A 25280-nucleotide genomic window follows, 5' to 3' on the forward strand; every position below is an offset into this window, starting at 1 on the left:
TTTTAATAAATGGAAAATGCTTTTATATAATCTATTATTATTTACAATAATTAATAATAAATGTATGTTTGAATGAGCTTTATTACACTGTCTAGTGCGCAGTATATAAGCTGACAAAAGCAAACTTTTTCAATTAAATTACATATTAATATTTTAAAAACCCACCAGAGACTCCAACAATCACAGCAGCCTTTCTCCTCGCTGACAGAGTCCCTGTGAATCAGCAGGGATTTTATAAAGAACAGGGAAGCCTGAAACTTCTCTTCCAGGCTTCTCTGGACGCTTGAAAGCGGAACTAAAATGTTTTCATGCGCTGCGCTGAGGACTCGTTACAGGCCAACACCTGCTCTCTGATTGGATAGACGCATCGCGTTGGACGGATTCATTTGCATAAAGTTGAGCCGAGCTCAACTTTTCATCGCATCGCATCCCCTGCTCGCGACGCATCGGACCCATGATGCACCACGTGACTGCATCTGACGGAGGCGGCGCTTCCCATTGAAAATGAATGGGATCCGTCGCTGTGCGTTGACGCGACGAAGCAGTGTAAATTCACCGTGACGGTGAATTTACACTGCTCCGACGCGAAAACGCACATGGTCGCACTACCCCCCTCCAACCGGTCGCATGTGGGCGTGACAAAGGCTTTCCCTGCGTCGTCCAATTAAATCGTTTTAATAAATGGGAAATGCTTTTTATATAAGCTATTATTATTTCCAATACTTAATAAATATAAATGTGTCTTTATAGATATAAATGTTTGAATGAGCTTCATTACACTGTCTAGTGAGCAGTATATAAGCTGAAAAAAGCAAACTTTTCCAATTAAATTACATATTAATATTTTAAAAACCCACCAGAGACTCCAACAATCACAGCAGCCTTTCTCCTCGCTGACAGAGTCCCTGTGAATCAGCAGGGATTTTATAAAGAACATGGAAGCCTGAAACTTCTCTTCCAGGCTTCTCTGGACGCTTGAAAGCGGAACTAAAATGTTTTCATGCGCTGCGCTGAGGACGCGTTACAGGCCAACACCTGCTCTCTGATTGGATAGACGCATTGCGTTGGACGGACTAATTTGCATAAAGTTCAGCTCGGCTCAACTTTTCATCGCATCGCATCCCCCGCTCTCGACGCGTCGGACCCATGATGCACCGCGCGACTGCGTCTGACGGAGGCGGCGCTTCCCATTGAAAATGAATGGGATCCGTCGCTGTGCGTTGTCGCGTCGGAGCAGTGTAAATTCACCGTTACGGTGAATAGGGGGGTAGTGCGACCGTGTGCGTTGTCGCGTCGGAGCAGTGTAAATTCACCGTTACGGTGAATTTACACTGCTCCGACGCGACAACGCACACGGTCGCACTACCCCCCTCCAACCGGTCGCATGTGGGCGTGACAAAGGCTTTCCCTGCGTCGTCCAATTGAATCGTTTTAATAAATGGGAAATGCTTTTTATATAAGCTATTATTATTTCCAATAATTAATAAATATAAATGTGTCTTTATAGATATAAATGTTTGAATGAGCTTCATTACACTGTCTAGTGAGCAGTATATAAGCTGAAAAAAGCAAACTTTTCCAATTAAATTACATATTAATATTTTAAAAACCCACCAGAGACTCCAAAAATCACAGCAGCCTTTCTCCTCGCTGACAGAGTCCCTGTAAATCAGCAGGGATTTTATAAAGCACAGGGAAGCCTGAAACTTCTCTTCCAGGCTTCTCTGGACGCTTGAAAGCGGAACTAAATGTTTTCAGACACTGCGCTGCAGACACGTATCAGGCCAACACCTGGTCTCTGATTGGACAGACGCATCGCGTTGGACGGATTCATTTGCATAAAGTTCAGCTCGGCTCAACTTTTCATCGCATCGCATCCCCCGCTCTCGACGCATCGGACCCATGATGCACCGCGCGAATGCGTCTGACGGAGGCGGCGCTTCCCATTGAAAATGAATGGGATCCGTCGCTGTGCGTTGTCGCGTCGGAGCAGTGTAACGGTGAATTTACACTGCTCCGACGCGACAACGCACACGGTCGCACTACCCCCCTCCAACCGGTCGCATGTGGGCGTGACAAAGGCGTTCCCTGCGTCGTCCAATTGAATCGTTTTAATAAATGGGAAATGCTTTTTTATATAAGCTATTATTATTTCCAATAATTAATAAATATAAATGTGTCTTTATAGATATAAATGTTTGAATGAGCTTCATTACACTGTCTAGTGAGCATTATATAAGCGGACAAAAGCAAACTTTTCCAATTAAATTACATATTAATATTTAAAAAACCCACCAGAGACTCCAACAATCACAGCAGCCTTTCTCCTCGCTGACAGAGTCCCTGTGAATCAGCAGGGATTTTATAAAGAACAGGGAAGCCTGAAACTTCTCTTCCAGGCTTCTCTGGACGCTTGAAAGCGGAACTAAAATGTTTTCATGCGCTGCGCTGAGGACGCGTTACAGGCCAACACCTGCTCTCTGATTGGATAGACGCATTGCGTTGGACGGACTCATTTGCATAAAGTTCAGCTCGGCTCAACTTTTCATCGCATCGCATCCCCCGCTCTCGACGCGTCGGACCCATGATGCACCGCGCGACTGCGTCTGACGGAGGCGGAGCTTCCCATTGAAAATGAATGGGATCCGTCGCTGTGCGTTGTCGCGTCGGAGCAGTGTAAATTCACCGTTAATTCACCGATCCTGCGTTTATCTCCGTCTCCCCCACACACACCCTGTCCAACCCGCCCCCCTACTGTCAAAGCACCAATCAACAGGAAAGGCAGACTCTAACAATGAGTGACAACACTTTTAGCCAATGAAAACGCTTTTCAACTTACAAGTCTCATACTCAGGATTTTAAAACATTTTATATACACATTTTTAGCCCATGAACTTTATACTTTTTAACATTTTGATCATATTAAACAATGTGATCATTTTAAACACTTTAACACATAGGTACTTTATGAAATAAAATACAAATAAACCCAAAATTTACCAGTTGTTACAAAACTATTAGTTTACTATTTTAAATTAGTTGTGTTTAAAACCTGACCACTGGAGGGTAGCATTGTAGTTTGTCGTAATATCTGTTATAATTATATAAGAAGTAAACAATTTTAATGTTAGTGTGTTTTTTATATTATGCGAGTATTTTCATAAAATTCAACAATACATTATAATAATAGTTCAACAATTGTAATATAATCGGAACACATTGATCTGTAATGCCCGTATAGTATTACTTTTTGTAGTAATTAGTAGTTACTGACCATGACTCCATTGTAACGCATGTCTTCTGTTCTATTTTATTTCTTCCCTTCTTTAAGGTGGATGCCCATGGGAACATTCCCCTCACGAACCTCGACCTGCGCCTCACTGGGGCTGAAATGCTGGGTAGTCTCGGAGACCCTCGCAACACCATGTTCTCCTTCGACAGCGCCAGCATCCAGTACCGCAAGCCCCTGACAGGTCGAGACCTCTACGGCCGGCCCACCGCTTCCCTCGAGCGGCCGATCACACACAAGAAGAGCCACTTAAGGAGGCGGGTCGCTCAGCTAAAGGTGAAAATCCCGGACCTGACGGACGTGAATGCCATCGACAAGTGGTCCCGTGTCATCTTCCCAATCACATACACCTTCTTTAACCTGGTGTACTGGCTTTACTACGTCCACTAGACGGCAGCAGTGCACTCAGCTTCTACTCATCAGGTCTGGCCCGGTTTCTCTCCAGTAGTTTGATTGTGACTCTGTGTCACAGAGGAGGCAGAAGGTAGTCTTTTTTTCTCTGTAAATACCTTGGATTATATAGTGATTAAATAAATACATATATATATATATATATATATATATATATATATATATATATATATATATATATATATATATAAATTAGGAAAAATTAAACGATTTTAATGAAGCAATTTAGGTTCATTTATTCTGCCTTCTACAAGCTGTTGAACCATCTAGATAGTATAGCTAATGCTAGTTTTAAATAGAACACTGAAATTCAGCACTTTATATTGATGGTCTCTGCTCCATGTGACAGTGGGTTGCAGAGAGGTAGCATGTGTGTAAAGGACTTTTCTTTGTAGCAAAAAGAGAATAATTCACTTTTTCACACACTGTGCATGAATGAATGCACCATAGTGAAAAAAAGACCCTAAAGCTCTAAAACTCAGCAGCGTTTTAAAGTGTTTTCAGAACTTTCAGCTTGAGTCATCTCACAGAGTTAGGTCTTATGCTATGTATATGTAACCATACAGTGCCACTAGAATGTTTGTGAATCCTTTCATTTTTTTTTGGATTTTTGCCTGAATTTGACCTGAAATGAGTGTTGGTGTAAAAGAGCCTTTACACTACTAGTTCAACAAAAAATCAGCAGCCAGTAGGAAATATGTCCTGTGGACAGGTGAATCTTATAAGTGAATATTATAAAGTAAAAAGTTTTCTGTTTGGCAAAAAACAAAAACTACATTCAAACACAGCAACCTAGTCCCAACTGGTAAGCATGGGGGTGGCAGTATCACGTTCTAGAGTTGAATTGTTTTCCTGGGTCAAAGGTAATTGTTTTGTATTTCTGACAGAATTTGATCTGAAATATGATCAGATCATGTACGTTTAAAAATAAAAACAAAATAAATATGCAATGATGCACAAAATGTCCAACAGGCTGAAAAAGGTTACAGATCTATTTTTATGAAAAATAATAGTTTTGGGTTTTCATCAGTCCACTGTAAGGCAGCCAATATACAAATAAAATAAATTCTGCCGCATAGTTAATGCCCTTTTACAATGAGTATGATTTTTCAGATGTGCAATTTTTAATTTTTCAAATATGCAATTTTTAATGTAGTGTAACCTTTACACTGAGGTACTTTAGAGTTCTGATTTCTGTAAAATGTGGGTAGAAACCATAGCTGTCACACATTTCTCTGCTCATACTTTCTTTTTTTCTGCTGTTTTTAGTTTCCTCACCCCACATGAGTGCTCCTTAGGGCACACATTAGGGTATATTGGCAAGAACTTGCAACATGAATGTAATTAAAGATATGATGCGTAATATATTGTGAATATATTGGGATATATTGGGATACTGTAACCAAAGTGATATATTGTGATTGTTTAAATCATATTTTTATTTTTATCCAATCAGGACAGAGTTTAAACAACACAAAAGCAACCACCGTCTGCCACTAATCTTTACATGTAAAATAATTATTAAAACTCAATACTGTGTTTTTTAAAATCTACAGTATTGCAGAACTCCTCTACTGTTCATTAACAAGATTTCAGGTTCTTTGTGAAGATAAAAAGTTTAGGATATACAGCTGAGCAAGATCAGCTGTTCTGCTGCCATGTTTTTGCTAATTTCTATGATTTCCAAACACAATAACAGAGCTCTGTTTCTGGGTCAGTGTGAAAGACATCTTTAATAAATGTTTTTGTATTTTTTAAACTGAAGTTTTTAAAAATACACTTGCTGTAAAAGATCCTTTACTCTTTTAGTTGTGGACAGATGAATGTAAAATATAAGGTCAATAGTGTTCTGTTTGGCAAAAAAGAAAAACTGCATTCAAACCCTTTTCCCAATTGGTAAGCACGGGTTTGGTATTGTCTTGGATTAAAGTTAATTTGCTGCCTTTGGTCAAAGGTGGTTTTCTGTTATGGATGGATCCATAAATTCTGGCTTGTACCAGCAGATCGTTTAGCCATAAGCACACAAGTAAGTCCAAATTCAGACGTTTTCCCAATAGACTTGCTTTTGATGGCTTATAATGAATATCTGATCACATATTAGGTCACACTTATGCAGAAATCCAAAAAGTCATAAATGATTCACAAACTTCTCTTTCTAGCAGCACTGTATGTACCTGCCTTTAACAGTTTGCTCTGCTGTGGATCAGAGTGTATTTTACAAGCACGTTCACAGTGGAATCAGGTTGTCAGAGATCCCACTGTGAACGAGGATTGACAGATTGAGATCATTTTAGGCTTAAAGGACATTACAGCTTTTGAGTCTCGTTAGCGTGCCTGTGTGTGTGCGTGTGCGCTTTTGCACTTTTTGTGCACTATGTTCAGTACTTACTTATTAGGTCATTCACAGTTACATTAATAACTGTTGTACCCAGGATTTCACAACAGACAAATCAGCTGGCATGCAGCATACAGGGATCTATTAGTATATTAATGGAAATATGTTCAAACTTTCCACATAATTCATGATACATTTTGTGTCATTCAAAATCAGGTATTCAAATTTGATGTCACAGTATTTTACAGGAATTAATGAAAAAGTCTATGAGTACATTGTACACTTTTCTTTTTTTTTTGCAACAGGTCACATATATCTATTAATAAAAGGTCAAAAGTTTATATAGGTAAAATTCCTCCAGCCTAGGCCTGTCGCAATAATTACATTGTCAATATATGAACATGACCTTAATCATTTGTGCTGATCTTAATATTGACCCATTGAGATTTTCTCAGCAAGGGAAGCCCATTAATGTGAACTAGATGGTATGTCGTCTTTGATTAAAAATAGAGTTTTAATTTTATTTTGAATATTTTTATTTAGGATATTTAAAATGTTTTTTTTTTCTATTACATTAGCTGAATATTCTTATAAAATACAAGTACACTGCTCTTTAAACTGGGTTCAGTTCCTTTATTATGCTATTATATCATTTTGACAGTTGCATAAAATGGTCCTAAAATGAAAATATTGTTTATCACAATTATGAATGGGACAATGTATCGTCCATACACAAACAGTTATCATGACAGGCCTAAACTCCAGCCTTGTGTAAGTTGTTTACTGCCTAAAATCTGAAGGCTAGGAAACCTGAGGGTGGAGAAAATCTCCTTTTTTTACCATCATTTTCTTTTATACTGGGATGTTTTGACTTTTTCTGTAAATCACAATCCCCTATACCACACTACTACAAGCTACTGAAACAAACCATCATAACCTCAGAGAGGACACTCAGCTAGACACGTACGTTATTGTAGGCAATTTGTGACTTGAGTAACTACCTAGCTTTACATTTAGCTTTAAACACGTGCACTGTGACTTACGTGGTACCCAGGCTCACCACAAAAACTAAAAAAAGCTAAAGTCAGAAATGGAGGAAGGATTTTATCAACTTGCTGAAACTTCTTCTGGCTCAATTCGTGCCTTTGAATCAATCCTATATATGGTTTAACAGCAGCAGTGTCAGTGAACTGACTTTTCTATAGGATAACACAAGGTTACCATGCTTATACAGTGGTGTGAAAAAGTTTTTGATTTCTTATTTTTTCTGCATGTTTATCACTCTTAAATGTTTCAGATAATCAAACAAATGTAAATATTAGTAAAATACAACATAAGTAAACACAAAATGCAGTTTTTAAATTAAGATTTTTTTATTAAGGGAGAAAAAAATCAAACCTATATGGCCCTGTGTGAAACATATGAGGATTTTCCAGCATAAACCGCCTTTTTTAGGCCACTCCAAAGTCTTCACTTTGTTTTTTTCCAGCCATTCAGAGGTGGACTTGCTGGTTTGTTTTGGATTTAGTTCTGCTACAGAAGCCAAGTTCATTTCAGCTTGAGGTCGCAAACAGATGGCCGGACATTCTTCTTCAGGACTGTGACAGTAGAAGACAGTGGTAGACAGTGAAATTCATGGTTCTGTTTATCACAGCAAATCTACCAGGTCATGAAGCAGCAAAACAGCCCCAGATCGCCACACTACCACCACTATATTTTACTGTTGGTAAGATGTTTTTTTTCTGAAATGCAGTGTTACTTTTACACCAGATGTAATGGGATTTTCACCTTCCAAAAAGTTTAACTTTTGTCTCGTCAGTCCACAGGGGTCCAGCGCAATGTTTTCTGGCAAAATTGAGACGAGCTTTACATTCTTTTTGCTCAGCAGTGTTTTTGTCTTGCCGGCCATCCTGATCTTAACTAAGGCAAGTGAGTTCTGCAGTTCTTTGGATGTTGTTGTGGGGTCTTTGTGACCTCTAAGAGGAGTCATCGCTGCACTCCTGGGCTAATTTTGTTCAACCGGCCACTCCTGGAAATCTATGTTTAATTGGGGGAGCCAAACAACTTTTTACACAGGGCCATGTAGATTTGGATTTTTTTCTCCCTTAATAGTAAAAACCTTCATTTAAAAAATGCATTTTGTGTTTACTTGTCTTTGATATTTAAATTTGTTTGATGGTCTGAAAAATTCAACAGTGACAAATATGCAACAAAAATTAGAAATCATGAAGAGACAGACAGTTTTTACACCACTGTATAATGGAAAGTTTCTTATCTAGGGCTTTTTACTAATGCTCTGTATTAGCATTACATTATAGATTGCATAGGAGTGATAATGATTAGCAACTAGAGCAACATTCCAGCATCTCAGTGACAATCTACCAATAGCAGCTTCCGAGTGATTATCTTAAAAGCGGAGACACGACCCGAATACACATACACACTCATATACACATTACTCACAGTTACAGCAGAATATGCATGACTGAACACTTGCACTCACTGATTCAATGCTTATAAATAAACACAGCACACAAGTCAAGTAAAAGGAAAAAAATAGATGGTAAAAGATAACATACTTTGATGATGGCTAATCTGGGGCTTTCTACAGCAGATGCCAAAAAAGAAAATAAGTAATGCTGAGGGTCTCTTTAAAACAACATTCAACTGAAGCTGTTTGTAATATAACTGTAAATTGCAATTCATGCTCTTTATCTTTGTGCTCCCATACTGATGTAGGTGTGAATGAGTGAGACAAGGGAATGTGTGTGTGTGTGGGTGTGTGTGTATAAGCCTATGGCAGTTAGCACAGTTGTTCTTAAGAATCCTTTGTCTTACAACATGAGGAATCTTAAAGAATTCTAATAAAATATTTCACCAAAAAAGAGTCGCTTGTGATTTGTACAAGGCCTCACACTAATGTCTGTTCATATGTTGGGTTCTGTTGCTGTTTACACACCATATATAGCGTGGACAAATTTGATGAAAAATGTTTAAGGGAGATAAGTGAACAAAAGAGAACACAGATTTGGACAATTACTCTCAAGCTTGTTAAGTCAATTAGTGTCAAATGTTGTCTTTAGTGTTTTTTTCTCAAAACAGATGAACAGAAATCCTGAAAAAGAAGCAAAACAAATAAAATATGTATAATATATACCCTAGATTAGCAATTAAAACAGGACAAATGCTGCTATGTCTTCACAAAGTGCAGTGTTTGGTTTGATGTTGTTAACACTTAATACGTTCGTGTAACATTTATCAGTTCAATTTTCTGAACTGTTGGGGCGAAATCTGAAAATAGAAAATTGAACAGATAAAAGTTGCACAGAGCCTCTTGAGACCCACAGTCATTAATTAACACTTCTACACATGCAGACCTTCAGCTGTAGGATGTTATATGTTTTTGTCCATGTGCACTTTAATAAGTCTGCCTCTCTTTGCCCAACAAGCCTGAAAGAGCGACATGTGAGAAGATTCGATCTAAGATGAATCTCCTGTAACTGAACAGAATATCTATAACACACAGTGTGGGCTGAAGCAGAGGCCCGAGGGGCAGATCACCCAGCCTTAAGAAAAATGCAGTTTTTTTAAGAATTGATTCTTCCCCATCACACACTCGGATGGGCAGGGTTCTCCTGAGGGCTGGGCTAATGGACTGAACTGACACTTAATAGAAATGAAAGGCTCAGCCAGACCAGCGAGGGAGATGATAAAGAAATTCCAATCAGATGGGATCTGCTCATCTAAAGGTTTATCTATTGCTCTAAATTGAGCTGTGACAACCATTTGTTATTTTATATTTTATATGATAACTTCTAATGTGTGGCTTTAAATAACAAGGGGTTTTAGATAATTATTTCAGGAACGTCAACAATTTAGTAAAAGTTGGCCACATGTTAAGCTTCCAGTACGGTACACATTTTGATGTGTACGTTCTTCAGAGACCAAAAATCATTAGTGGGTTTTTCCACTGGAAGTACGTAAAAGGTTAAAACACAGGGTCATTAAGAAAATATGAATTAGGCCTATCCTACATTATGCGAACATGACCTTTTGCTGACACATTGTGTATTTTTCTCAGCAAGGGAAGCCCATTAAAGTGAACTAGATGTTATGTCAACTCTTATTAAAAACAGTAGTTTATTTTTATTTAGGATATATTAATTTAGGATTTTTAAGCGTTTTTTTTTTTTTATCCAATATTCCTAGAAATTAATGAATTTCTTCTTAAGTTGTGTTTAAATCAGTATGCTATCTTGTCATAATGACAGTCACATAAAATGGTCCTATAATAAAAATAACATAATTTATTGCATTTGTTACTTTGACCAAATATTGTCCAAACAAAAATAGTTATAACAGACCTAATATGAATGTATGGCATGTTATATGAAACCACATCAATGTCAAGCTTATCATATTATTAAGTTTTAAACAGTTTCAACAGTTTTAAACAGTTTTCCTAGCACAATTGCCTGTTAATGCCAATTAATCATTACTTGATCGACACAGCCTTTTTGATTATTACACTTGAGTATTGCTGGCCATGTGCTTCCCTTCATGACTTAATTTTACCCATCATGTGATGGTTACTACCAGCATAAAAATGCACCATGTCACGCCACAGCATAAATGGAAATGACAATGTGTTTTGCTGAACCAAATCCGTGTTCTGCTGAAAGAACTCCAGTGTAAAATGGACTTTTGGTGTAGTAAACATGATAAAAAGTACCTTTGATGAATAGCACACCTCCGTTCTCCCACCGGCTGCTACGCTATGTGTAATCTATGTGTATATGTCTACGACATTATCAATACAAATATGGTGGCGCACGGTGCTGAAGCTAGCGTTACAGGATTTAAACAGTGGTTTTTAATAAGGTTCTTGTGCACTTTTTAAGTTATTAATGCCTTGTTTTCTAACAACGAGGTGTGGAGCTACTTTGAGCCTGGATAACGGCAAATTAGGTCCCGTGTCACAAACTTAAAATTTCTGAAGCTCGGAATGCTGTGGAAGAATGGAGGTGGGCTATTCATCAAAGGTAAGTACTTTTCATCATGTTTTACTACACCAAAATTTTACACCGGAGATCTCCTTTTATAAATAAATCAATAAACGTTGTGCTGGCTTAGCAGCACATAAACCATGATGAAGAGAATGAGCTGTCTAATTGATGACAGAAGTATGAACATCTTTGCAAAGAACACAAGTAAACAATGTTTTAAGGAAACTACTGACACCTCAATTACTATATTTAGGGAAATAATGTCAGATAATAATTTATTTTGCAAAGCAATTTTGAGGGAAAACCAACTAAACAAACTATTTGTGGCATTTAGAATGTGTTCCTCCTTTAAGAAGAGAAAATGGCCTTCAAAGACAGAAGAACTATGAGGAAGAAGCAAGAGATGCCAGGGTTGATACATAATGCAGCAGGAGGTCCTGAGTGCAATACCAGCAGTGTGAAATAAAATAAGCATGTTAGTACGGGATCCTTCTAGCATAAATAATGCATCTAGGGAGCTCTACTGTACTCCTCTGTCATGCTCAGATAAGCAGAGGATATCTGTGTCCCTGTACATCTTCCTGGTCTTCCCTCTCTGAAAAGATGCAGGCAACTATACTGGTTGCCGCCATTACTCTCGAGAAAATCCCTGAGTGGTGCAGCTGTCATCAATGTTAGATCCATAATCAAGAAATGTAACCAACAAATAAATCTTTTAAAAGATAAAAATTGACTCTGGAATCACTTTCAAAAGAATCCTTTAAAAGAAATAAATCTTCCCTGGAATCACTAAAGAAAAGAATTGATTCAGGAATCACTTTTTAAAACATGGAATCAATTAAATAAAAGTTAAAAAGAAAGGACAAGGACAACAAGGACTGTTGAATCGAATTTAAAAAAGCAAAAAATGTATATATATTTAAATATTCCTAAAATTCAGGAAGCACACACCCATATTTAATAAAGAGAAATTTAGTAAATTACATTTTGAGCCTTGCAAGGTATACTTTTCCCATCGTTTCGATAGCAAAGAGACGCCCTACATCTAGCTGCTTGAAGGCTTGCCTATAGATTGCTGAAATATGGCCCTAAATCTACACAGGAATCATTTTTTAAAAACAAGAATCGATTCAGGATTCACCTTTTAGAATGCATGAATCAACTCAAGTATCACTTTTCAAAATAAGAACTGGTTGTGGGTGTTTTTCTAAATGAGAATGTGCTGTTTAACAGACAGGGAAAACACAGAAATAGACTCCGGAATTACTTTAAAGAAGACAGACAAAGAAATTGCTGAGTAAAACAGAATGATTTTGGTTTGAGATCATGAATTGACTCACAAAACCGACTCATCTCTCGTCTGGAAAAAGTGAATCTTGTCTCTTGAAAAAAGCGATTACTCTTTTAAAACAGCGATTCTTGTTTTAAAAAAGGTAAAGTAAAAAGTCACCAGTGTCTGTAAAAAGTGTGATTCAGGAGTTGGAAACTTGGAATAATAATGATTATTTGCATAAAATAAGTTTTCAAATAAATCACATGCATTTATGTGTCAACACTGAAATGACTTATGTTTTAATTTCCTTCCTAACAGAGTTGAAATACCTGCTATTATAGACTACTGTATTTTGCTTTTAAGAAATATAAGTCTAAACTAAAGCAGATTTTGTTTTAGTGTAAAAAAGTTTAAATTAAAAAGAAAATATCTCAAAACTGATATGGTTGATATGGTTATTCATAAAGAATGAGTAGTATTTAAATTTCATTTTTTTAACAGCAGTAACATGAATTAGTTACATAAGATGTTTGTTTTGGGAAAAAACAAAGTACAAGTAGTTTAAAAAAGTTACAGAGATACATTGAGCCACAGCAATTTACTGTTCTGCCAACAGCCAGTTGGATCAACCCTTGGACTTGTTTCAACACATTCACAAATATCCACTCCTGTCTCTACTTCACAAAAAAGTCAGCAAGTTCAAACGAAGATAGATCTCTAGTCCATGCTGTGGCTATTAGTTTCTTTATCCTGTTCTGTAACGTCCCAGAATGCCCCACACTTCCTCTCTCCTGGGGCATGCCATTACAGATCCATATCTCCTCTAGGGTGTGAACTGCAGCTGTTCAAAGGCTCGGTTCATTTTAACTGTAGGACTACCTAGGAAAGCACATGATGAATCAGTTACTAACAGTGAAACAAGTACATGTATAAACACCCTTGAATCAAAATGCTGAGTGATTGGTACTCTATGATTGTGTGAGAAAGAGAAAGTACAAAATGAAACCTTATTAGCAGCCTCCAATGTGCTGATGAGCGTCTGTAGCTCCTCTTTGTTCATTTCTATATTCACAGCTCTCTGGAGTCCGTTTTCTTTCATATCCAGGCTGAGATTCAATAGAGGAGTGTTTAAAGAGGACAGCTTATCACTGGATAATGCGAGCTGGAGAGAGAAAGAAAGTGAACAAACACATTTAGCAGAAAGTTTCCAAAAGAAAAAGAGTTAATAAAGTCTGTAGGGGATTAAGAGACCTCTCTGGTGAGAATGTGTAATTGTACAGACCCTGTAAAAAAGTGCTTTTAATGCAGGTTACTGTAGATAAACTGCTCTGTGAAACTGTGATGTGTGTTTGAGTATATTATTTGTATGTCTATATTGTGTTCATTTTGCTTATAAAATACTGTCAGAATGTTGGGAACAAATACATCCAACAAACCACTACTCAGGAATACCATTGCTTTAAATTTAAAAGAAATATTTTAGGTACTGCTGCTTTAAACACAGTTTTCAGTGTTTTATTAAAAAAAAAAATTGCCTTCCTTTTTGATTACCCCACCGACTCAGCAGCTCTCCCACGATCACTAGAAATCCCCCAACACCAGGAGGGCGAAGACTAGCTCATGGATCCTCCAATACATGTGAAGTCAGCCAACGCCTTGTTTTGAACTGCCGTTGATGTAGCCTTACTGAGTACCCAGAGCATTTAGAGGACTCGGCTCCGATTGCTCAGCTAACGACGCTGTGCTGACCAACAATGCCTTTGGTGGTGATGAGTGATGGGAGAAAATGCCATCTACCCTCCCAGAGAGAGCATGTCCAGCTGTGCTCTCTCAGACTCTAGCTGCTGATGACAAGCAGCATGACCGGGATTTGGACTGGCAACCTCCTGATCATAGAGGCATTTCTTATTTTAATCTTAGGATTACCCATCATACAAAACCACCAGTGTGCTATGTCACTATACAGGTTAATGCGTTGAAAATGACGGGGGATGATGGGCAGCCATCATCAGCCAGAGCAGGGCCAATGATGCTTTATGGCACTTGTGGCCACAAGTAAAGGGCAATGTTCACTGCATGCAAAAGCAATGTTGTTTAGAATAAATGTGTTTTGTACTTTTATCTGCCAGTTGAAGTCTTGCAGTTGTGTGCTGGAAATTCCATTGGTTCTGTCCACTAAAGAAAGTCTGATCTCCTCCTGCCTGGCGTGCACACACTGCAGAACAACAGCTGCATGCGCCGAGTCCAAATCACCAAGCAGTTCTTGTACCTACACATGTGAGAAAACATAACCACACTCATTAGATTAGCATCAGCTGGACATTACAATGAAACAGTGGAGCACTGGATTTAATTTACGTTTCTCAGTGATTCATACTGTTTTAAGTCTGCATTCATCCTTCACTTGCAGCTGATATACACAAAAAAGAAATAAAAACAAAGTGCATCAGTATTTTGTAGGTTTGTTTTCTCATATTGTTATAACGTTTTCTTTTAAAAAAGGTCTATGGAAAATGTAGGGCAACTCAGGTCATGAAAAGGTCAAATATCGCAGGATTTTGTGATTTGCCTGCTTAAACACACCTACTTTTTTCCAAGTTTGGTAGATAAAATAAAGCAGGGAAATCAACAAACTAGTGCTAGACTCTGGCCTTTGTTTGCCCGTCTCAGTCTAAAGGAACTGTTTTCCACATGTTCTTTACTACGGTCCCTGGACCTCCTACAGTGCTTGGGTTTTTTTCTTCTCCACACATTTTCAAATACATTTCTACCATTACTTAAATCTCTTTAATGTGTTAGCAGAACCTCATCTACCTTACTCCTGACCTCACATCATCACTAGATAAACAGTGCAGCATCTAAGACAAATGCTAAGCATTACCCTACAAAAACCTAAGCACTGTTCTATGACATGATCCAAAAGAAACACTGAGAAACAAACCTCCTGATCCGAACACTTTCTCCCAACAGCAACTGTGAAGAATTTGGAGAGAGAGTTTGTCAACTCCCCAAACTCTGTCAGACTCCATGCTTCACCATACTCGATCCTCCTTGGGTAACTTCTTCCACATAAACCATCTACAACCCTGTGTAGGAACTGGGCAAGAAAGGCAGGAATGGCATTAGTTTAACAAATCAGAACCACAAGGAAAACTGAAAAAAAAAAAAAATAATAATAATAATTTGTTTTGCAGGTTTTAATTTTGCAACAATTTTTAAAGGAAAAAGTCTGCAACAGCCATGCTTGCAATTTGATCATGTCATCAAAAACAATGCTATGATTTATTTGTATTTTCATTTATTTGGTCAAACACAGAACAAATAACTTTGAATGTCTAACATTTGGTGCATTCATAATAACAGTACAAACTGCACACTACAGGAATTTCTACAGAATTCTTGCCTTGTTCTCCTGCTTTATATATGTACTATTGTTGGGTAATATGTTTGTATATAATAGTGCTGCATAGATACTGCAGATTTCTGTAAAAGACAGTATTAAGACAGTAGAGCTGGGCAATATGGCCCTAAAATAATATCACAATATTCTAGGGAATGTTTGCAATAATTTTGTTTGTTCTGCAACAAAATTAATATTATATTTTATTTGGCAATATTACTGAATACAGTATGATATGGTACAGACCTAACTGAGATGTTCACCTGATTGTAAAGAAGTTAATGATCCAACATGTAATGATAGTAATAATCTATTGTATATATACTGAATTGAAGTAAAAAGAATATAAAAACATGTCTCTCGTAGCTATTTCAGGGGACATGATAACAGTGTGTATTTCCGTGTACTACAAACAGTAACAATATATATTATATATATTATAACAATATAACATGAAAATATCAATGAATATGATACGATATGGGACTGTCCTATAAGACAGTAAAAGATAAACACTGTTGGAGGCAGAACTATTATGTTGTTGGTTTTTTTACTACAGTTTACCTACACTTCTTTATAGTATTATCTTTAAGGGCATTGGGCCTCTTTTAGGCATAGTCATGGACTATATTTTTCTGTCAATGTAAAATCTCTATTGAAAAATGCTGTGCAGACCAAGAATTCCCTGCTCACACACTCCTGCTTTTATATCCTTGATCCTTGTTAAATAGCAGGTACACTTGAATCCGCACTACCAGTTCCATTCTCTCTGATACACCAGAGCAGCGAGGCTACAAGTGTAAGGAAATTTAATGAAGGTTCACCAGTTTCAGTCGAGTTGCTGTATCGCTGTTTCCTCGCCAGATTTACCCGATACTATCGAGTCTGAGCCGAATACTAAACTCAACACAGTGTTTTTACTGTGTTTCTGCACTGTGTCGAGCAGCGGCGGAGTGATACTCACTTTAAGACTCTCAGTCGGAGTGATTTTCTCCAGCAGTTTTATCATCGTGATGTGTTGTGAGTGAGTGAGGTCCGCTTCCCTGCAGCTTCCCTGTCTGTCAGCTGACCCACTGATCACGTGACTGCTGTTCTGTCGGTGTGGTGCGTTCAAGCGCGCGCACTCACTGTTTGCAGTCGTGTAGCGTTCAAGAGCTGTACAACTGCACAGTCATACTTTATTAGTTTACTTTATAGGCTTTCATTTTTAACAATGTTTTTATACTAACCTTTATTTATTTAGTATGTTATTTGTATTCTATTTGTGTTTACCTGAAACACAAAATGCAAGGGATGTCATTCTAAAGTATTTAATTGTACTGAAACTGTCAAATTTCACAAATTACATTTTTAAAGAGGCACTAAACCCAAAACATTTTTCCATAAGTACCTGAAATGTGTTCTTTTGAAGTTGTAAAATCAGTCAAACCATGTATTCACTTCATGTCCAGGGTTCTGACTGCTCACTTGTGTGGCCAAAGTATTGCCTTTGCTGTTTAGCCTGGGGTTAACAGTCCTTAGAGTTCTTCAACTCCTGTCAAAGAAGGCAAAGCCAGTGTTCAGTTTGATGATTTGGGTCCAGCCCAGTATGATGATTTCCTTGCTCAAACAGCACTGCTTCAACATATCTTTCAGATGTTAGTTAGTGGGTGTGTTTGAGCAGGGCGTTTACCAAACTGGGCTGGACCCAGGCCCGCAGACTGAAGCTGAACCCACCTAAAACAGGTCATGAAATAAGTAACAATTTTATGGTTGATTTAATGTTAAGCTGAAATACATATACTTTAAAATGTAGAGGTCAGGAATGAAGCACCACTGCTGTCACACACAGCACTAAGCAAGTTGAATTTTAACCAAATATTCTTTGACCATATCTCCACACACGAATCCGTTTGAGATATGACAAAAAGTCAATAACTAACTCAATCAATCAGGGCGTTAAAAATGCCAAAGGTTTTTTTTATGACTGATAGGCCTCTCCCTGCTTTCACAATTGAACATGGTAATGTATTACGCAAATGTTAGATCAATGGCCTCCCCATTTTTTATCACGTTTAACAAAATATAATATTCTCTCTTTTTTAAAAATAAATTTAAACTTAATTTAAATTCCCTCAGTGGAGATCATGTGCAAATTATAAAATGATATATTATGCATATACACATTGTATTTATTTAATTGTAATTTTACTTTTAATCATATGCATATAATTAAAAATAAATAAAAATAAACCTGTAAATGTAATGATGCAGAGCAACTACAAAATACGTCAGCTTTTGTTCATATAATAAAGAACTTGGAGGGTTAGTTGGATTACATACAAAGCAAGCATTTTTTGTAATAGCAAATAGTAATCTGTTACAGTATTAAAGCAGTTCTAAAAGCTGCTTCAAGACATACCCACTGCTTTTCTATATCAGTTGTCATTTATTTGTATCAGAAGTTTTTTATCCTTAACGTTGTTGTGAAAAACAGATGCATTAATGCACATTTACAATGGGCAAGGTGATACTTAAATATGCTAATGGTCAGTGACAGTATTGGGCAGTATAGAGGAGGTAAAAGGTAAGATACTAATTCCATTGTTACATTTAAAAACAGGACAAACAGATTACAGAGTAAATAAAAATGTATTGTATCAATTGTATAACTTGTATTGTACTGTATAAAGTATGACTTTTTAAAAATAAATGAGGAAACATGTTAAATGTGGGACTGTAATATAAAATATGTGTAGGACAAATAGATTATAAAATAAATGTATTTTTTTAGATAATATTAACATAAATAAAACTTTAAGTAAGTAAATGGCAAGTCAGCTGGTTTTACCCAGATCTAGATAATAGGCCTTTAGTTACGGTGTTTCCCCCTTAATGTATGAGGGATTGCAAATGTGCGCATGTTGTTTTTTTCCTGGTCTGTGTAGCATGTAGATTATAACTACCAAAATGAGAAGTGTGTAGAGTCAGTGTCAGAGAACATCCCTCTAACTGAAAGTATCCCTCGTGGTGGGGGGATGCTGCTGCTGCTGCGCAAAAGCTCAATTTAAGAAGTTCCGCGCAAGTCTCAACTGAGCTGAATTTATAGTAACACTGAGAAAAAAGCGAACAAATGACGGTGGGGATTACAGAGAGGACAGTACAGCGTGTCTCAGGATATCAGGATGATCATGGGGCAGATCTGATGAGCTTAGCCGGTAAGTTGTATTGTGTTTAAGGCGCTGCTGGCTGATTCACGGTGTTGGTGACTATAGCTAGCGTTAGATTAGCTATATCAGTTGAAGCTAGCATTACTGTAGCCTCGGGGCTAACGCCAGTTATTACTGAGCGTTAGTGTTTCCTAGAGACAGTCAGTTATAAACTAGTTAAGGTAGCGGGGCGAGGCGAGGACCAGCTCAAATCAATATTACACACTTACACCTAACCAACCTCAGTTAATAAAACAATATACTGTAAAGATACACGTATATTTAGGTACTTGTACTTATAAAATATCTAGCTAATGTATCCGGTAAGTTAACAACCATGTCAGGATGCTAACTTTAGTTAACGTAAGGTTAGTTAACGCTAGCCTGCGTTAGGTTTATAGTGCTTGTTAGCTATTGTTCAAGTGCTTCTCTATTCTAGGGCTATTTGTCTTATGATTAGCGCGTGATTTCTTTTTTTCTGCTGTGTTCCTCCTTTAATATAGAACCGTATAAAGTTACATTAGGGAGAACAAGGCTAAAAATAAAAACCTAGCAGCTTTCTCACCCAGTGCTGTGAATTTTCACAGCCAGAGAATACCAGAGAAGATAAACTAAAACCAAACAGGATGCTCATATTAACCCCTAATGAAATTAGTTATATTTTTCGGGATTAAAAATACCATTTTTGTAAAGCTTACGAGTCCATGTGGACATGGCAAAAAGGGTGTTTTAGAGCAAGTAAGCACCCAAAACATGCAGGGTAGAAGGTTTAAATTGAGATAAGAACCACTGCTTTAGTTTACACTGTTAAGACACTGTTTTAGTTTACAACCAGAATGTACAAATATAGTTCGAGTATAACCATATATATTTCTTTACATATTCTTGCACATATACACATTTTTATTTTTGACTCACTTGATGTCTCACTGAGTTGGACGTAGATATGCCACATTATAGGTAGATGGATAGATACACAGTGAGCTTGGGCGAGTGTGGATGAAACTAAAAGGGAAATAGTCTAAAGAGAAGATTATAATAATTTATCTGTTTTTAAATATAACAAAGTTAAATTGTCATCTGTCCCAAAATATCACTAGTTAGACTGTTTAAACAGCCATTTCTTTCTCAGGAGTCAGTTTAAATTAGCTAGTCCAATAACAATCCTTTAATCCAAACAAACTGGTTAGTTAGCTAATGCTAATTTGTTTATTGTGTTTTGTGTTCAAAGAGAAAAAAGCAGGGAACCAATATAGTAAAATAATATTGTGTAACAGTTTACAAAGCTTTGTAAAGTATATATGTCTTGTCTTTGAGCAAAGACTAGCTACATGTTTATGATTAGACTGATACCTTACACCTGAACCTGCAGCCCAGGACATAAACAGTTGACCTACTACAGTTGCATTGTAGCTGGCCTAGTTATTCAGCCTTTAAATCTCTGTGATACATTATAAAAATGCTTGAAATGAAATTCAAATAAAACACCAAGAAGTTGTTGTTCGAATTGTATAAAACTACTGTATATGTAAGGACATCCTTCAGCCACATGTGCTGCTTTTCATGGCTGGGATTTCAAAATGACATTGTTCAGTTTTCAGGATAATGCTCACCCACACACACCAATAATTTTCTGGTAATATCACTAGTTAAACTGATTTATCAAAAGTAGCTTTTTCCCCTCACTAGTAAATTAAACAGTCGTTTAATCCATACAGACTGGTTAGTTAGCTAACACTAATTCGTCTATTGTGTTTTGTGTTCAAAGAAAAAAAAGGAAGCAGGGAACCAATATAGTTCAATACTTTAGTTTGTGTAATAGTTTACAAAGCATTGATTACAAAGCACAACATGTCTTGTGTTTGAGCTAAGGCTAGCTACATGTTAATGTTAATAAAGTAAAGCACCAATAAGTTGTGGTAATTGAATGAAACTAGTGTATATGTAAGTGATTACAATATTAGAAAACTGAGGGAAAACTTCACAGTTGAACAGAGACTATTGTATCTCTGTTGGGTCACTTCTAGCCTGGATACAAGATATATCTGATATGGTTGGGCCTAAAAGCATACTAGGTTTCGTATGGCATCCTGTGGCACATTTGCTCACAGTTGTTGCGGCTGGGTCTGTCGGTCCAGCACACTTATTTGTTGCTGAAGCTGACATCTCAGCTGATCCCATAAATGCTCAGTTGGTGATAAAAATTTAATCTTGTGACTGGGCAGGGCAAGGGAGTGCATTATCAGACTAAAAAATGCCATTTGAAAACATGCCAGGATGCTAGCTTCAGTTAGGTTAGCTTGCTAGGTTTATAGTGGTGTTAAATTGTTTAAGTGCTTCTCTATTCCATTGCTATTTGTCTTATGATTAACGTATGATTTCTTGTTTTCCGCTGTGCTCTTCCTTTAATATATAACCATATAAAGTCCCATTAGGGAGAACAAGGCTGAAAAAAATAGCTTCCTCACTCAGTGCTGTGAATTTTCACAGCCAGAGATTACCAGAGAAGATGAACTAAAACCAAACAGGATGTTCATATTAATTTACCTAGGTATACAATTATTGTCTCTACAGTGAGCTTAGCCGAGTAAGGATGAGACTGACAGGGAATGAGTGTAAAGAGAAGATAATAATGATGATCATTTTCTGTTTAATTAACTAAAAGTTAAATTGTCAATTGTCCCAAAATGTCACTAGTTAGACTGTTCAAACAAAAGTAGCTTTTTTCTCCCTTGTAGTCAGTTAGCCTAGCTAGTCCACAAACAGTCCTTTAATTCAAACCATAGACTGTATATAGCTGGACAGAGCATCGTCTCTCAAAAGTGAAGCCACCACAGGTCGGGCGCCCCCTGCTGTTCGCTTGCAGAAAGCTGTGTAACCCCACCCATCCCCATAGGTTTCAATGGCAAAACAGACAACTTTCAACCACGTTTTATTTCAATATACTGTAATTCTACCTCCATTATTTAAATGCAACAGCTAGTGTAACCTCTGCTTATACTGTAAATTTTTTTATATCCCCACAGAAATTGTTTTTTAAAATGTTATTCAGCTCTATTCAAAAAGGTGTGGTTATTGTAAAAGGGCTGGGTTACACCTAGCCAGGGTGGGACCAATGACTGTATTGGCGGGACCATAGAGTGTGTGAGCTCTGTGGAGGCATATTCTCAGTTCAGCCGAGACATAAAAGTGCATAAAACTGTTGTGTATGGCCTATTTATACCTTTTTATTGCCACTGCATTAGGTATACTTGAAAACCTCTTTTGTTGTATTAGACTAAGTAGGGCCACACAGGAGTATAAAGATTTCTTCTTTTTACCCTATAATGGTACAAACAAGGACAAAACATGCCAGAAAATGAAAGTAAGTAACTGGAAAGAAAATGGAAAAAGTAGCATAAAAGCAAAAAAAAAAAACAAATAAAGGAATTAATTAATACAGGACAAAACATAACAGTGTAAATATTTAATATATAATTATTGGTTAACCAGTTGTTTACAGAAAAGTGTGTTCAATTATTTAAGCCTTGTTTTTCAGTCATGTGACACATGACACTGGAATTGGGGCTTCCTAAGTCTAACACTATCCAGTTTGTCACACCTACAGCATCCCAGCTCTTAAAATGAAGTACAGCATATGTATCAATTAAAAAAATAAGTTTTTCAGCTTTTATTTAATTAGCTGTGCACCAACATTGATTTGTTTTCTTATATGTATAAGTAAAAATAAATATATAAATATAATTTTTTTTATATGTATTTTTTTTTATATTGTAAAAATATATACATTTGACATAGATCTAACCTGACCTTTAAAAGAAAAAGCTTTGTTTGACTCTCAACACCAAAACATGGTTTATCTGAGTGTTTACACCAGAATAATACACTCACAGCATCTTTGTGTTTCTCCTTCTGTTGCTGTAGGGTCTTTTTTTTCCCTTCAATTTTAAATTATTGTCAGCATTTGAAACACCAGACACACAGCCACCAGATTTACTACATGAACGCAGGGCAGCAGTTCATTTCAGTTTCTGAAAGTGAAACTGACATTTTAAATGAACAGTTCCTTTATTGGCACAGTGTAGAAGAACTGGATCAGTTTAGCTAACGTGTACTTTTTACTGTTCACTATAATAGCACTATTCCTGTAAATGCTGATCATTCAGATTAATGATGGTCCTCTTACTAAACTGCTGTTTGCTATCTCTTAGTTGTTTTGGTTGTAGAGCACAGAAATGCTTAAACTTCTGCTACAGGCTGACAGCTTGTGTGCATTGTCAACAGGACCACTACAGATCAGTTTACCACACTAAACTCTAGACTTGACATTTCTAACTTGTAAACTTTGAGACCAATAATGAATAAATTGGTAATTAATTGCATAACAATGACAATGTGTATTAATTAATAATAATTACCATCAGTTTTTCCAAGGTGTCATTTGGCAAATTAGACTTAGGTCAGTGACCTCCAGCGGCAATGTAAACAAACAATTGGAAATCATGCAGTGTAATAAAATGGTATAATTGCTGCTCAATGTGAAGTGCAATGGAATTTTACCAGTGCTATAAAATAATAATCAACTTTATCTTTATAGCACCTTTTCATATATAAAAAAGGCAGATCAAAGAACAAAACACACATAAGAGCAAGGCATTATCAATTCAAAAAGCGTACAAATAAAAATTCCAGAAAAGGTCCAGAAAAAACAGTAACTCAGTAACAAAGCAATAAAAACACAACAGTAAAAAAATGCTAATGTGCATTAAAAGTTAAAATTAGTAAAAGAAAATAAAATAAAATGAAAAATACTGATTCGTATAAAAACCTCTTGATATGAAGATAAGAATATTGAAAGTAATACACGCAAATAAAATCTTTGTTTTTGTATTATGAGAACCAGGAAAAAAAAACAAGAACGGCTAATAAAAGGAGCTAATTAAAAGCTAGTGTAAATGAATGTTTTTAACTGCTTTTAGAAAACAATAAAAAGTGAGCCTGACAGATGTATAATGGTAGTTTTTTTATACAAAACTTTGAGCTCCACTTTTACCTGGTCGAGGCAGATGATCAGAAGATGACCATGAGGCATGGTTCAGAAATATCTCTTAAAATCTATTGTAAAAGAAACAGACTGTCAGTGGAGTGATTAATAAAATTGGGCTGATTTCTAGTATGTGTTACTATTCTTACTGCTGTGTTTTGGACCAATATGAGTTTGTTGATCATAGTTTTAGGAAGTAATATTCTTTTGTTGTTGCTAAAGAGATTATTTATTTATTTGTTTTTAGGTTCAACATGGCCAGCATTTAGCTAGTATAAAAATGAAATGCTCTTTCTGTCTGTCAGTGTTTTATTTATATCTTATGTTTTGTTTCTACAGGTTAAATCCAGGGGGAGGCAATGGGGTCCTAATCCTGGCCACTTCCTTGTGGGACCACTTAACCTTCAAATGGAGCGCTTCCATTTGTTTCGGAACCGATGGCAGCAGGTCAGTTCCACAGAAACAAGGCAGGACTGGACCACTCCTGCCAACTCACTGCCGTCAAAAAGTGACTTAGATCCCCAGGACCACCCAGGACACAAGCTTTCTGGGAAACGGAGAACAGTAATAGCACGATATGGTCCATACCAGGCCGAATATCACAACATCTCCAAGGGCTATCAGGGAAATGGGATCCGCACCACCAAATACACCTTACTCAGCTTCATCCCCATGAATCTGTTCCAGCAGTTTCACAGGTAATGTCTCACATTTATTTATTCATGTTTAAAGCCATATCTATCCCTGGGCCCTATCTTATACCCTGTTCAGGGCTTGTTTATTTTCACACCTTGCCCATGTGCCGTTAAAGTAGCAACGGAGCTTTCAAATATATCTATGCAAAATTGGTGTGTAAATTTCTGGCGTGTTGCTATCTTGGCAGCAGAAAACACAGGTGCGCCACTGACTGATTAAAACCCCGACCATAGTCAAACGTCAGATGTTCATTTGTATCTTAGCTACACAGGTGCACTCAGCACGTGTACACTGCTGCTTGTTACACACTCACAAGGATGGCGCCGCAGTTCGCAAACAAACTTTTAAATTAATATGCCACAATACAGAATAAAATATCATTGCTGTTTGTGTAAACTACCTGCTTGTGCTCCTTCACAGCATGAATTCGCAGGCCAGTTTCCTCTGAAGGACAGAAGCGCTGCACCTTTAAGATAGCAATGCACCAAAGTCAGAGCGCACCTGGCTCCTAAAGGGAATAGCAAGTGACGCGCTGATTGTTTTATTTTTACGTTGCACCCAAAACACACCCATGATTAATTAAAAGAATTAGTACATGATAGATGTTAAAATGTTAAAAGCTCATAATTGGCAGCATA

At 37.0% G+C, this 25280-nt stretch overlaps 3 protein-coding genes across 4 annotated transcripts in view; 2 read left to right on the plus strand and 1 right to left on the minus strand.

The window, feature by feature from the left end:
- Positions 1 to 4367, plus strand: part of gabrb1 (gamma-aminobutyric acid type A receptor subunit beta1) — a 39789-nt gene extending 35422 nt beyond the window's left edge. The window contains exon 9 of the mRNA XM_007235789.3: positions 3332 to 4367. Within this exon, the coding sequence (XP_007235851.2) occupies positions 3332 to 3679 (348 nt within the window). The 3' untranslated portion in view covers positions 3680 to 4367. The remainder of the gene's footprint in view (positions 1 to 3331) is intronic.
- An 8390-nt stretch (positions 4368 to 12757) lies between these two features.
- On the minus strand, positions 12758 to 16801 carry commd8 (COMM domain containing 8). Of its 2 annotated transcripts, none has more exons than XM_022666650.2 (5): positions 16679 to 16801; positions 15256 to 15411; positions 14431 to 14583; positions 13321 to 13476; positions 12758 to 13189 (listed from the first exon to the last, which is right to left on the minus strand). In XM_022666650.2, exons 1-5 carry the CDS (start codon positions 16721 to 16723, stop codon positions 13178 to 13180), a joined length of 522 nt encoding a protein of 173 aa, XP_022522371.2. In that variant the 5' UTR covers positions 16724 to 16801; the 3' UTR covers positions 12758 to 13177. The 2 variants fall into 2 exon arrangements, with proteins under 2 accessions (XP_022522371.2, XP_007235848.2); XM_007235786.4 differs by having other exon boundaries at positions 12758 to 13193; positions 16679 to 16798.
- A 1885-nt stretch (positions 16802 to 18686) lies between these two features.
- The window catches only part of atp10d (ATPase phospholipid transporting 10D), a 57319-nt gene continuing 50725 nt past the window's right edge, over positions 18687 to 25280 (plus strand). Inside the window, exons 1-2 of the mRNA XM_007235787.4 lie at positions 18687 to 18911; positions 24286 to 24644. Of these exons, the coding sequence (XP_007235849.3) occupies positions 24355 to 24644 (290 nt within the window). The 5' untranslated portion in view covers positions 18687 to 18911; positions 24286 to 24354. The remainder of the gene's footprint in view (positions 18912 to 24285; positions 24645 to 25280) is intronic.

This window comes from Astyanax mexicanus, chromosome 7 (genome assembly GCF_023375975.1).
Source record: "Astyanax mexicanus isolate ESR-SI-001 chromosome 7, AstMex3_surface, whole genome shotgun sequence".
NCBI lineage: Eukaryota > Metazoa > Chordata > Actinopteri > Characiformes > Acestrorhamphidae > Astyanax > Astyanax mexicanus.